The following is a 14,876-nucleotide window of genomic DNA, read 5'->3' as shown; positions in this document are numbered from 1 at the left end:
TCCTGACTGCATTACTGTTTATTTTTGCTATAGGCATTCCCACACTAAACACATTCCAAGGGAAATATTGATGGCATATGGAATATGTTGAACATTTAAAATTTGTTAGGCACTATTTTCTGTAATGTTCACAACAACCAGTGTCTTAACATCTTAGAAAACTAAAGCTCAGAAATTGTACAAGTCACTGATTTGGATTAGGGTTTTAAAACCCTACTGTGTCTGAACTTGAAACCAGTGTTTCTGTTTTACTTTTTTCACTTTTTTCTTTATTCTGCAGTATACAGGTGTATGTTTTCTATAATATATACTATTACAGTGAGAACAGCACAGTAATAATCATTTGTTGACCTTTTCACCAAGCTATTATTTAATATTTTGTCTTCATTACAGATCATTAAGGAATATTAATAATATTGGAGAATCATTTACCAAGTTCCAAAAGGAAATGTGTATTTTATTTTATTTTATTTTATTTATGAGACGGAGTCTTGCTCTGTTGTCCAGGCTGGAGTGCAATGGCACGACCTCAGCTCACTGCAACTTCCACCTCCTGGGTTCAAGTGATTCTCCTGCCTCAGCCTCCCAAGTAGCTGGGATTACAGGCATATGCCACTATGTCCGGCTAATGTTTTGTATTTTTAGTAGAGACAGGGTTTCACCATGTTGGCCAGGCTGGTCTCAAAACTCCTGACCTAAGGTGACCCACGAGCTTTGGCTTCCCAAAGTGCTGGGATTATAGGCGTGGCCAAAACGTGTATTTTAGAAGTCGTCTCAGAGTATCAGAAGTATTTATGTTAGAGGCATTTGTGTTTGAATCTTCAGGTTAAGAATATTTAATGGTAGTAGCCACAGTTGCTCAAAGTCACTAATGGTATTTGGGAGAAAGACTAGTTGAAATGCCAGCCAATGCTGTTGTGGACTGTGTCTGCATGCTTTAAAAACGCCCTGTGGGCCGGGCGCGGTGGCTCATGCCTGTAATCCCAGCACTTAGGGAGGCCGAGATGGGCGGATCACGAGCTCAGGAGTTGAGACCTGCCTGGCCAATGTGGGGAAACCCCATCTCTACTAAAAAATACATTAAAAAATTAGCCGGGCACGGTAGCGCGTGCCTGTTGTCCCAGTTACTCGGGAGGCTGAGGCAGGAGAATTGCTTGAATCCGAGAGGCGGATTGTGCCACTGCACTCCAGCCTGGGCGACAGAGCAAGACTCCGTCTCAAAAAATAAAAAAATAAAAACACCCTGTTATTCATTTATTGTGTGTAAAGAAATATATATTGTAAAATTACCTACATTTTGATAATTAGGTTCATTTACCTCTGTTGTACTAAATGTATTATAAGTTGTTAATCCCTTATATAACATCTGCAATGAGCATTTTGCAACACAAAGATTCTAATTAATTATTCCTCTAAGGTTTAAACAACCATGTTTAGTAGAAGTTTTACTAAGAAATTGTACATGCTCCTGTTACAGCATGATGAATACAGTGTCACATTTTCTTGATGACCTCAGTCCACTTTACAAGCATGTAGTAAAACAGCTTTCTTTGCTAAGCTATATACATCTGATGGCTCCTATGCTCTTGTAGTATGTTATTTTGCTTTCAGATTTCAGATTTGCAGGAAGCACACTGACTCCCACTCTTGCATTTATGATGGCTTCTGTACCCCCTATTTTCTAGGCACTAATGAAGATTACAAGGGGAAATTTATAACCAAGCTTATTAAGTTGATAAACATCATTTTACAGAAGTAGTTGAGTTTGTGTAGACAAACTCATGGGCTGTGTAACCACTACTTAATGTTCAGGGTCTCTTATTTTTTCTGCTTTTTATTATTTTCTGGGTTGATTTAGTTTTCCTAATAAACCTGTATGTTGTCAGTCAGAACGCTGTCTCATTCTTTAGTTACACTAGAATTCCCACAGGAGAAAATTCCCAAATTGAAGGAGTAGTAAAATTTATGGTAAGAAAGGATTAGGTGGCAGCACGATCATGACTGGCTGGGTGCGCTGTATCCTGTCTCTTATCTGCAGTTTCAAAACCTGAAAAGCTCAGAAAACCAAAATTTTTTTGTGTGTTTTCTTGAGACGGGGTCTCACTCTCATCCAGGCTGGAGTGCAGTGGCATGATCTTGGCTTAATGCAACTTCCGCCTCCCGGGTGCAAGCGATTCTCCAGCCTCAGCCTCCCGAGTAGCTGGGACCACAGGCACACACCACCACGCCCGGCTAGTTTTTGTATCTTTAGTAGAGACAGGGTTTCGCCATGTTGGCCAGGCTGGTCTCGAACTCCTGAACTCAGGTAATCTGTCCATCTCGGCCTCCCACAGTGTTGGGATTACAGGCGTGAGCCACCGTGCTTGGCCCCAAAGGTATTTTTTTTGAATTCAGTGCAAACTGATTCTGACCAGATGTTAATAGTCTTTGTCCCACTTCATGTTAACACTCTTTGTTTCACTGCAAAATATTAGTGCATTTGATTTAACACCTCTGCAGGGGGAGTGGGGGTGCTTACTTAATAATTAATATACAGTATATGCACTGTATCGTTTCTAAAGTTTCGATTCCAAATTTTATTTTTGAGACGGGGTCTTGCTGCTGTGTCACTCAGGCTGGCATGCAGTGGCGCGATCATAGCTTACTAAAGCTAAAACTTTGCAGGCCCAAACCATCCTCCCACCTCAGCCTCCTGAGTAGCTGGGACCACAGGTGTGTGCCACCACAACCAGCTAATTTTTGTATTTTTTCTATTAGTTTCGCCATGTTTCCCTGGTTGGTCTCGAATTCCTGAGCTCAAGCATTCCAGAGTACCTCCCAAAGTGCTGGGATTATAGGCAAGAGCCACTGCGTCCAGCCAGTTCCAAAGTTTAGAATTTCTTTTCTAAAAATCTTTTCTAAAAGTTTTAAATTCTGAAACATCTGGCTGCCAGGGTTTTAGATAAGAGATTGTGGACCAAAAATCAAGATGTTTTGAAAAGTGCTTTTCTCTGTTCTCTCCTTGTGTTACCCCCAGGTCATGTAGGAAAATGGGAAATTATGCTGGACTTAATGCCAAAAAAGCTAGATTCTTTGCTTCCCCCATTTACTTTGTTGTTGTTAGTTGAGACAGGGTCTCACTGGACTACAGTGGCATGATCTTGGCTCACTGCAGCCTTGACTCCCTGGCTTCGATAATTCTCCCACCTCAGCCTCCCAAATAGTTGGGACTACAGGCGCCTGGCTAATTTTTCTATTTTTTGTAGAGACAAGAGTTTTGCCATGTTGCCCAGGCTAGTCTCAAACTCCTGGGCTCAAGCGATTCACCTGCCTCGGCCTCCCACATTTGTATTTTTCAAAGTATACTCTTAAGCTCAGATGAATTCAAGTTTTTGCAGCCAGAAACTGGTAGAACTGGTGTTTGAAATCTTTCATTTTCCAGTGCTTAAACTCTTCATCATTGTAAGATACTTCTTGTGTGGGTCTTTTTTGTGGAAACCACACTTGGAGATTTCTACTCCTTAACCCCAAGCCTCTTTATGACATCCATCCAGGACCAGCTCTGCTTTCCTGTTGAAGGTCTCAAGAGACTTGCCTTCCTCCTCTCAGTAGCTGCCAGTACTCTTACCATTTCATGAGTTTTCCCCCAAGCTTGGCTGTGAAATGTGATACCTATTAGCTTCCCCAGCACCTTTCTCCCAACTTCCTTGCTATACCTGATGACAACTATTCAGGCCTCTTATATTCCTAGGATCTTGCTATTAATCACTATGGGGATAAGTAAAAGTAATATATACAAAATAATTGCATAACAGAATAATATAGGGCAGTTACATAGAATGATTCTTGCTGTTTAATCCTGGAAAATGTGATCCCCGAGGATTCACATTTTAATTTCTGCTCTTTATTTCTGAGGATGGAGTCACCATTTTCCCCTTCTGGCTACACATTTAGATGCATTTCAGGTCTGATGATAGTTGCAATGTAAAAAAGAATAGCAAGGCCTTTGGTTTCTGTAGACAATTTGGACCAGATAACTTCCAGACTGGGTAATATCCGGTTTATTAGTGTTACTGGATGGGAAGTCTTGACTGAGTTGTCTGGGTTTTTGGCGTGTTGAACAAAGAATTGAACAAAACGTAGAAACAAAGCAACAAAAGAAGCAACGAAAGACAAAACAACAAAAGAACGAAGTAACAAAAGCACAAATTTATTGAAGCGAAGCAAGTGCTTCAAGAGTCCCAATTGCAGTGTTCTTAAGGGTTACTAGGCTAAAAGAATTTGGTAAATCCCTAGGTGCCCTTTACAGTCGTCCAATTGGTTGCACCCTATGAAGGATTGGCCTGCGACCAATCAGAGGCTGAAATGGTGATGGCCGAGGACAATCAGAGGCGATGTGGAAACTTCTGCCTTGTAATCACAGGAGTGAAGGTGTGGCCTGTATGCTGCCTAGTCTTGCCTAGAAATTGCTGCACCTGCTGTTCTTTTGCTTATGCCTTAACCCTTGGTTACCCTAATTCCCTATTCTCTTGCCTCATTAGGTCTTTACCCTGACTAAAAATGCACTCATCTAGCTGGGACAAATCCTACACTGCATTTGTCCCATCTAGATGAGTATTCTAGCAGAGTACATGGCACATGAGTAGGCATTCAAAAATTCAACATACAGTACATTTTGTTACCTATGTGCCAGGTGTCGGGCAGGCTGAGTTAACAGCTGAACAGAAACCTACCTACCCAACGTGCTAACTTCTATACAGCATGGTCGTGCATCCAAATCAAATGGAAAGCGGTATCGGAGATCTGGAAAGGCCTCCTGTGGGTGGCATCTGACTACCTAAATTCCCATCCCAGTTTCACTTACTGACTTTGACACTTGGAACAAGCAGCCTCTCAAGTGCCTGTTTTCCCACTGGCAGGTAAATGGGCTAATGACGGTATTTCTGGCACTAGACTTCGTTAATTAATGAAAAGCACATAGAAGAAAACAGCCTGGCTCTCTAAGTGGGCAGTGCGATTCCCAAGGACGGCACTTCGCCTGATAGTCTTCCTCTAGGCTGAGAAGCCAGAGTAAATCCATTTGATTTTCCTACCACACAGTGCCTTCTCCCCAGATGAGTTCAAAGCTTTAAGTCTATCCAGTTCTGTCCAGACGCGTCTGTTCATCTCCAACAGGCCCACTAGAGAGGCAGGTTTTCCAAAGCCTGGCACGGCCCACTGCAGGTGACGCCCTCTGCCCTCCAGCGCCCTCAGGCCTCTGGGGTCCACCCTTCCTCCCCACCCGACTCCGGAACCTCTTCCCGCGCCCCGCCCGGGCGCCTGGCTGCTGGGGGCAGAGGCCTTCCGCCACACGCGCGGCCCCGCCCCGGCCTCCACGTGACCTGGCGTGCGGAGCGCGCACGCGGGAACCCGCGCTGGAGGCGGGCGAGGGCCGAGGGGCAGCTAGGGAGCGCGGCTTGAGGAGGGCGGGGCCGTCCCGCAGGCCCGCCAGTGTCCTCAGCTGCCTCCGCGCGCCAAAGTCAAACCCCGACACCCGCCGGCGGGCCGGTGAGCTCACTAGCTGACCCGGCAGGTCAGGATCTGGCTTAGCGGCGCCGCGAGCTCCAGTGCGCGCACCTGTGGCCGCCTCCCAGCCCTCTCTGCCGGACGAGCTCTGGGCCGCCTACAAGACTAAGGAATGGCCACCCCGCCCAAGAGAAGCTGCCCGTCTCTCTCAGCCAGCTCTGAGGGGACCCGCATCAAGAAAATCTCCATCGAAGGGAACATCGGTAAGGAGCCTCCGGAAATGTGGGACGCAAGGCTGGGGTGTCGCGGCAGTGGCTGAAGCTTCCCTTCGCCGCATCTCTCGCAGCTCCTCGGTGAGGGCTTTCCCTCCAGCCTGGCGGTGTGGACGCGGCCTCGGCTTCCTTTCCCACCCAGAGCATCCTTCCCTTACCTCCCGCTCCACGGGGTGACTGCGGTCCCCGGGGTCAGACTGGGCGCCAGGCCTGCGGTCTCTGTGAGGCGCGCTTTGAGCCTCTGCTCCCTCTTTGTTGGGAACTCGCAAAGGGAAGCAGGGGAAGGGTATTAGATTTCTTGAGGTGTAACTTACATTAAATTCACCCTTTTTAGGTGTACTCTTCTGTGAGGTTTGACAAACATTATGCCTTTTGCTATCACCATGATCGAGATACAGAACATTTTCATCACCTCAGAAAGTTCCTACCTGCTCCTTTGTATTCAGCCCCCTCCACCCTTCCTATTCCCTGGGCACCCACTGATTTGATTTCTATCCCTGCAAGTGTTGCCTTTTCCAGAATGCCATATAAATGGAATCATAGGCTATATCGCCTTTTGTGTCTGGCGTCTTTCATTTAGCATAATGCTTTTGAAATTCATTCATGTTACTTGTGTCTGTAGTTTGTTTCTTTTTATTGCTGAGTAGTATTCCATTGCATGGATGTACCATCATTTATCCATTTTCTAGTTGTGGACCTCAGGGTTGTTTACAGTTTTTTAGCTATATTATTAGCGAAGCATTGTTTTAGCTATATTATTAACGAAACTCGAAACATTCGAGTACAAGCAAAGAGGTCTTTAATGATCTTAATAGCATGGAGTTCCTCACCCCTTACTCCACATCCAAGTAAACATTGGATTATGATTCAAAGATCACTAACGTTTCTGTTAACTCAGAAGGGGGGCAGACTAGGCCATGCCTATCACTTTGCAAGATACACACCAACGTCCGATTCTTCTGTATCTCCAACCGCAGGAAACCTACCCCTGAAACTTCCTGTTTTGATAGATTTTTTAAAAAATTTTTTTAGCTCCAGGTTGGGTGCTGGTCATTCATGCATACAGCAAATTTTTTAAAATTCTTGCCACATTCAAAGCACTGTACCTTCTTGAAAAAGGCCAGGCAAGCAGATGCTTTAAGCATTCAAATGAATAGAAAAAAATGCATTCTCAAAGAGGACTTCTTATTTCATTGCTCCAGAATTAAAGCACCAGTAGAAAGACCATATAATATAATTAGCAATGTAAGTTATTTGAGGGTGCATGTTTACTAGTATGGAATCTCTGACAGCTGCTTACTGAATAAAGAAGACCATATATAAAGACAGGAGAAAGTGGCTGAACAAAGCCATCTGAAAAGTAAATTTGAGGCAGGGCATGGAGGCTCATACTTGTAATCCCAGGATTTGGGGAGGCTTAGGCAAGAGGATCACTTGAATCCAGGAGTTCCAGATCAGCCTGGGCAACATAGTGAGAAGTCATCTCCACAAAAAAATTAAAAAATTAGTTGCATGTGTTGGTGTGCCTCCAGCTACTCAGGAGGCTGAGGCAGGAGGATTGCTTGAGCCCAAAGATCAAGGCCACAGTGAGCCATGATCACCCTACTGCACTCTAGCCTGGGTGACAGAGCAAGACTCTGTTAAAAACACAGAAACAAAACAGTAAAGTTGAATGAATAACCCCTCGGATCAATACCACAATACATTCATCCCCTTTCCCTCTCTCCAATCCAGTTAGGTAGCATCATATTTAGAAATATTTCCTCAAAGCATCTTTAATCTTTTCAGCAGCTGAAATAATTTCCTAATATATCATCCCATCTCCAGTTTCTCTTAACTACTTCTGCAGCGGTCTTTTTGTATGCAAATGTCATGTGTTATCCCCTGCTTAAAATTCTTCACTGATTTCGCCTTTACCTACACTGAAAGGAGTTGCGAACTGATAGCCTGCAATTGCACAATATTGGCCTGCACAGGTTGAAAAAAAATTTTACTGGCCAATGGCTCAAGCTTGTAATCCCAGTGCTTTGGGAGGCTGAGGCAGGAGGATTGCTTGAGGCCAGGAGTTTGAGACTAGCATGGCAACATAGTGAGAACTAGTCTCTAAGAAAAATAAAAATAAAATTAGGCCAGGCACAGTGGATCACGCCTGTAGCTCCAACTACTCAGGCGGCTGATGCTGATGTGGGAGGATCACTTGAATGTGGGAGGCAGAAGTTGCAGTGAGCTGAGATGGCACCACTGCACCCCAGCCTGGGTGACAGAGTCTCAAAAAAAAAAAAAAAGCCAGTTGTGTTAGCATGCACGTTTAGTCCTAGCTACTCAGGAGGCTGAGGTGGAGATCTTTGAGACCTATAGTTTGAGGCTGCTGTGAGCTGTGGTTGTGCCACTGCCCTACAGCCTGGGCTACGGAGTGAGACCCTGTGTCTAAAGAAAAAAAAATTAAATTTGTTGCTAACTCGAAAACGTTTTGAGATTTCCCATAAACAATTAGATTCTTGGCTTCTTTTGAAAAATCTGAAGATCTGTTAACACCGGGCCTGCATTTCTGTATGACAACAATTGGTGTTTAGATGGAGCATGTTCCTTGCCATTTTTCGTCTCCCTGACACTGAGACTTTGTTAGTTACTGTTCATTATTGGTCTTGCACTTTTGTTCATGTCTCCTTCACCTTATTTGCCAGATCCAAATAAGCTGTAAATGCACAAATTGTTAAGCTGTGCGTAAACTATTTTGCAATTCCTCTATTTTTCCTAGAATTTGGACTTTACTTGGTCGTTTTAGTTTTATATTTATATAACCCATCTTCTTATGTTCTGTGTTACTCAAATGTTCCCTTATGTTAGATTGATGGAGGACTTACCTGCTTCTCATCTTAATAGTCTGTTCAGAATAACTTTCAGCATTATAATGCCTGCTTGGCATTAGGAATTCTGTTAGTTTCCATGACCTTTTAAAGTATTAACATCAGTGTCTTTGGTTCTTGTTCTCCTTTGCCTTCATAGAAAATTAATTTATTAATTAGCTTATTTTCTAGCTCCCACTTTGCCCCAATAAGTTAAGGAACTAGATGTGTTAGTGTGATTGGGAACTCTAGCTGTTATTACTCTGCTTGAACTAAATGTAACTGTTATTACTCTTAGACTTTTTAAGTATGACCATATGAATTTTTCTGCTTGTAAGCAGTGTCAGAAGAAAGTTGAATGCTGTAGCCTTAAGTGCTTTCAGACTCTGGTGGATGCCTAATTTTTTGATTTGTTCCTTGGGTGCTATTTCTGAACATCATGTTCTCCTTTCCCTCTTCCATCTAGCTCAGTGAATGTGGGGTGTTCTTTCTATATGCTTCCACTTCCACTTAACATTCTTCTAAATGCTGTACAGTCCCTAAGCTTACACTCTCCATACTAAATTTTGGTGGCCAGTGTTTTTACCATGGTTAAATCTCACTGTTATCCAGTTTATCGTTAAAAGTTTTTCTCCTCTCCTCTGGATACAGTTTACTTTGTGTTTTTCTTCTAAACTGTCTACCTGTGTCACCTTCTTTACTGCCTCGCTCCTGTTTTTTCTCTGTGTGTAATTCTTTAAAGTTCTTCCAGGTTTTTCTTCTTTTCTATTGCCCTGTCTAATGTCCTAGATTTAAATATAGTTCTGCAAGTCAAAGGTAAGTTCTTTCTACTCCCCATGGATCTAATTTATAAGGAAGAGGAAGCTTTGCTTGTAAGCATATTGAAGTTATTTATATGTTCATCTGTGTGTGTGTGCACGCACACACAGGGAAAGAGAGAGAACATTATGCTAACCAGAGATGTCTAATACAACCACATTTGGTGACTTCAGATATAAAGGGTGTGGTGGCCATTAGGAGTATTACTTCTAGGTCAAGACTGTCCCTACTATTAAATATAATATATTGTTAAACTAAACATAATAAAAAACAAATGTGCTTAATGAAATTGGGCAGGGAGCCTTTTCATTTTCTTTTAAAGAAATATGAAGAGAAAGTTTAGAAAGTTGAATGTTTTGGGCTTTTTATGTTGCTTGCTATTGTAAATCTTGCAAAAGCTAATGACTACTTGACATCTTTTTTTCCTGACAACTTTTCTTCCTCAATTTTATCTTTCCTCACAACAGCTGCCGGGAAGTCAACATTTGTGAATATCCTTAAACAATTGTGTGAAGATTGGGAAGTGGTTCCTGAACCTGTTGCCAGATGGTGCAATGTTCAAAGTACTCAAGATGAATTTGAGGTATGAAAATAAAATTTAAGTAGATAAAAACCTCTTGGTTTAGAGGAGCAGTAGTACTTAATCTCTTTTTCTTTTTCTTTTTCAATAAAACTTTCAAATCTCGCTTTAGGTATATATCTTCATCTAGGTGGTGGTTACATGGATATATATACAGTTGGCTCTCCATATCAATGGGTTTCGGATTGATATGGATTCAACCAATCATGAATAGAAAATATTCAGAAAGAAATAATACAAAAAAATACAAATAATACAGGATTACTGTTCATATAGCATTTACATTGTATTAAGTATTATAAGTAATCTAGAGATGATTTATACTATTCGGGAGGATATATGCAGATACTACACCATTTTACATAAAGGACTTGAGTATATGTGGATGTTGGTATCTGTGTGGAACCTGGAATCAATTCTTGAGGTTACTGAGGGGTGACTATATGTTTAAACATGCATTGAGGCCAGGGTTGGTGGCTCACGCTTGTAATCCCAGCACTTCGGGAGGCTGAGGCGGGCGGATCACTTGAGGTGAGGAGTTCAAGACCAGCCTGGTTAACATGGTGAAATGCCGTCTCTACTAAAAATACAAAACTTAGCTGAACGTGGTGGTGGGCACCTGAATTCCACCTACTTGTAAAGCCGAGGTAGGAGAATTTCTTGAACCCAGGCAGCGGAGGTTGCAGTGAGCTGAGATGGCGCCACTGTGCTCCAGCCTGGGTGACAGAATGAGACACTGTCTCAACAAAAATAAAAGGAAAGTAAAATTTATCAAGCTATGCATTCAAGATTTATGCACTTTAAGTAAAGTATAAAAGTTTTCTTTTTCATAAAAATTTCTTTTTTTTTTTGTTATCCTTTAAGTTCTGGGATACATGTGCAGAACGTGCAGGTTTGTTATGTAGATATACACATGCCATGGTGGTTTGCTGCACCCGTCAACCCGTCATCTACATTAGGTATTTCTCCTAATGCTATCCTTCGCCTTGCCTCCCACCCCACCGACAGGCCCTGGTGTGTGATGTTCCCCTCCCTGTGCCCATGTGTTCTCATTGTTCAACTCCCACTTACAAGTTAGAACATGCGGTGTTTGGTTTCCTGTTCCTGTGTTAGCTTGCTGAGATTGATGGTTTCCAGCTTCATCCATGTCCCTGCAAAGGTTATGAACTCATTCTTTTATTATGGCTGCATAGTATTCCTTGGTGTATATGTGCCACATTTTGTTTATCCAGTCTATCATTGATGGGCATTTGGGTTGGTTCCAAGTCTTTGCTATTGTGAATAGCGCTGGAGTAAACATACATATGCATGTGTCTTTATGGTAGAATAATTTATAATCCTTTGGGTATATACCCAGTAATGGGATGGCTGGGTCAAATGGTATTTCTGGTTCTAGATCCTTGAGGAATCGCCACACTGTCTTCCACAGTGGTTGAACTAATTTACACTCCCACTAACAGTGTAAAAGCATTCCTATTTCTCCACATCCTCTCCAGCATCTGTTGTTTCCTGACTTTTTAATGATCACCATTCTAACTGGCGTGAGATGGTATCTCATTGTGGGTTTGGTTTGCATTTCTCTAATGACTGGTGATGATGAGCTTTTTTTCATGTTTGTTGGCTGCATAAATGTCTTCTTTTGAAAAGTGTCTGTTCATATCATTTGCCCACTTTCTGATCGGGTTGTTTGTTTTTTTTTCTTGTAAATTTGTTTAAGTTCCTTGTAGATTCTGGATATTAGCCCTTTGTCTGATGGGTAGATTGCAAAAATTTTCTCCCATTTTGTAGGTTGCCTGTTTACTTGGATGATAGTTTCTTTTACTGTGCAGAAGCTCCTTAGTTTAATTAGATCCCATTTGTCAGTTTTGGCTTTTGTTAACACTGCTTTTGGTGTTTTAGTCATGAAGTCTTTGCCCATGCCTATGTCCTGAATGGTATTGCCTATGTTTTCTTCAGAGTTTTTATGATTTTAGGTCTTATGTTTAAATCTTTAATCCATCTTGAATTAATTTTTGTATAAGGTGTAAGGAAGGGGTCCAGTTTCTGTTTTCTGCATATGGCTAGCCAGTTTTCCCAGCACCATTTATTAAATAGGGAATCCTTTCCCCATTTCTTGTTTTTGTCAGGTTTGTCAAAGATCAGATGGTTGTAGACGTGTGGTATTTCTGAGGGCTCTGTTCTGTTCCATTGGTCTATAGCTCTGTTTTGGTACAGTACCATGCCGTTTTGGTTACTGTAGCCTTGTAGTATAGTTTGAAGTCAGGTAGCGTGAGGCCTCAAGCCTTGTTCTTTTTGCTTAGGATTGTCTTGGCTATATGGGCTCTTTTTTGGTTCCATATGAAATTTAAGGTAGTTTTTTCTAATTCTGTGAAGAAAGTCAATGGTAGCTTGATGGGAATAGCATTGAATCTGTAAATTACTTTGGGCAGTATGGCCATTTTCACAATCTTGATTTTTCCTATCTATGAGCATGGAATGTTTTACCATTTGTTTGTGTCCTCTCTTCTTTCCTTGAGCAGTGGTTTGTAGTTCTCCTTGAAGAGGTCCTTCACATCTGTTCTAAGTTGTATTCCTAGGTATTTTATTCTCTTTGTAGCAATTGTGAATGGGAGTTCACTCATGATTTGGTTCTCTGTCTGTTAGTGGTGTATAGGAATGCTTGTGATTTTTGCCCATTGATTTTGTATCCTGAGACTTTACTGAAGTTGCTTGTCACCATAAGGGATTATGGGCTGAGATGATGGGGTTTTCTAAATATACAGTCATCATCTGCAAACAGAGATAATTTGACTTCCCCTCTTCCTATCTGAATCCCCTTTATTTCTTTCTCTTGCCTGATTGCCCTGGCCAGACCTTCCAATACTATGTTGAATAGGAGAGGTGAGAGAGGGCATCCTTATCCTGTGCCGATTTTTGAAGGGAATGGTATCGGCTGTGGGTTTGTCATAAATAGCTCTTATTTTGAGATACATTTCATCAATACCTAGTTTATTGAGAGTTTTTAGCATGAAGGGATGTTGAATTTTATCGAAGGCCTTTTCTGCATCTATTGAGATAATCATGCGGTTTTTGTCATTGGTTCTGTTTATGTGATAGATTATGTTTTATTGATTTGAGTATGTTGAACCAGCCCTGCATCCCAGGGATGAAGCCGACTTGATCGTGGTGGATGAGCTTTTTAATGTGCTACTGGATTCGGTTTGCCAGTATTTTATTGAGGATTTTTGCATCGATGTTCATCAGGGATATTGGCCTGACATTTTCTTTTTTTTGTTGTGTCTCTGCCAGGTTTTTGTATTAGGATGATGCTGGCCTCAAAAAATGAGTTAGGGAGGAGTCCCTCTTTTTCTATTGTTTGGAAGTTTCAGAAGGAATAGTACCAGTTCCTCTTTCTACCTGTGGTAGAATTCAGCTGTGAATCCATCTGGTCCTGGGCTTTTTTTTGGTTGGTAGGATATTACTGCCTCAATTTCAGAACTTTTTATTGGTCTGTTCATTAAACCAGAGTTCTTCCTGGTTTAATCTTGGGAGGGCGTATGTGTCCAGGAGTTTATCCATTTCTTCCAGATTTTCTAGTTTATTTGCGTGGAGGTGTTTATAGTGTTCTCTGATGGTAGTTTGTATTTCTGTGGGATCAGTGGTGATCCTTTATTGTGTCTATTTGATTCTTCCCGCTTTTCTTCTTCATTATTCTGGCTAGTGGTCTATCTATTTTGTTAATCTTTTCGAAGAACCAGCTTCTGGATTCATTGATTTTTTGAAGAGTTTTTCGTGTCTCTGTCTCCTTCAGTTCTGCTCTGATCTTAGTTATTTCTTGTGTTCTGCTAGCTTTTGAATTTGTTTGCTCTTGCTTCTCTAGTTCTTTTAATTGTGATGTTAGGGTGTTGATTTTAGATCTTTCCTGCTTTCTCATGTGGGCACTTAGTGCTATAAATTTCCCTCTAAACACTACTTTAGCTGTGTCCCAGAGATTGTGGTACGTTATGTCTTTGTTCTCATTGGTTGCAAAGAACTTATTTATTTCTGCCCTAATTTCGTTATTTACCCGGTAGTCATTCAGGAGTTGTTCAGTTTCCATGTAGTTGTGCAGTTTTGAGTGAGTTTCTTAATCCTGAGGTCTAATTTGATTGCACTGTGGTCTAACAGACTGTTATGATTTCCATTCTTTTGCATTTGCTGAGGAATGTTTTACTTCTAATTATGTGGTCAATTTTAGAGTAAGTGCATTGTGGTACTGAGAATAATGTATATTCTGTTGATTTGGGGTGGAGAGTTCTGTAGATGTCTTTCAGGTCCGCTTGGTCCAGAGCTGAGTTCAAGTCCTGAATATCCTTGTTAATTTTCTGTCTTGTTGATCTAATATTGACAGTGGGGTGTTAAAGTCTCCCACTGTTATTATGTGGGAGTCTAGGTCTCTTTGTGGGTTTCTAAGAACTTGCATTTTGAATCTGGGTGCTCCTGTATTGGGTGCATATCTATTTAGGATAGTTAGCTCTTCTTGTTGCATTGAACCCTTTACCATTATGTAATGCCCTTTGTCTTTTTTTCATGCTTATTGATTTAAAGTCTGTTTTATCTGAGACTAGGATTGCAACCCCTGCCTTTTTTTTGCTTTCCATTTGCTTGGTAAATCTTCCTCCATCCCTTTATTTTGAGCCTTTGTGTGTCTTTGCATGTGAGATGCGACTCCTGAATACCGCACACTGATGGGTCTTAACTCTGTCTAATTTGCCACTCTGTGTCTTTCAACTGGGGCATTTAGCCCATTTACATTTAAGGTTAATATTGTTATGTGTGAATTTGATCCTGTTATTATGATGCTAGCTGGTTATTTTGCCTGTTAGTTGATGCAGTTTCTTCATAGTGTCGATGGTC

At 41.6% G+C, this 14,876-nt stretch overlaps 1 protein-coding gene across 3 annotated transcripts in view; it reads left to right on the top strand.

Moving 5' to 3' along the window:
- The first annotated feature begins 1,851 nt into the window (after positions 1-1,851).
- Positions 1,852-14,876, top strand: part of DCK (deoxycytidine kinase) — a 40,764-nt gene continuing 27,739 nt past the window's right edge. For 2 of the 3 annotated variants that reach the window (XM_055111448.2, XM_063603792.1), the window contains exons 1-2: positions 5,357-5,747; positions 9,889-10,004. In XM_055111448.2, the coding sequence (XP_054967423.1) occupies positions 5,657-5,747; positions 9,889-10,004 (207 nt within the window). In that variant the 5' untranslated portion in view covers positions 5,357-5,656. Of the gene's footprint in view, positions 5,748-9,888; positions 10,005-14,876 lie in introns of all 3 variants that reach the window. The other variant, XM_003808983.5, reaches the window with a different exon arrangement.

The sequence above is a fragment of the Pan paniscus genome, chromosome 3 (assembly GCF_029289425.2).
Source record: "Pan paniscus chromosome 3, NHGRI_mPanPan1-v2.0_pri, whole genome shotgun sequence".
In the NCBI taxonomy this organism is placed as follows: Eukaryota; Metazoa; Chordata; class Mammalia; order Primates; family Hominidae; genus Pan; species Pan paniscus.
This window is presented reverse-complemented; position numbering and strand designations above follow the sequence as displayed.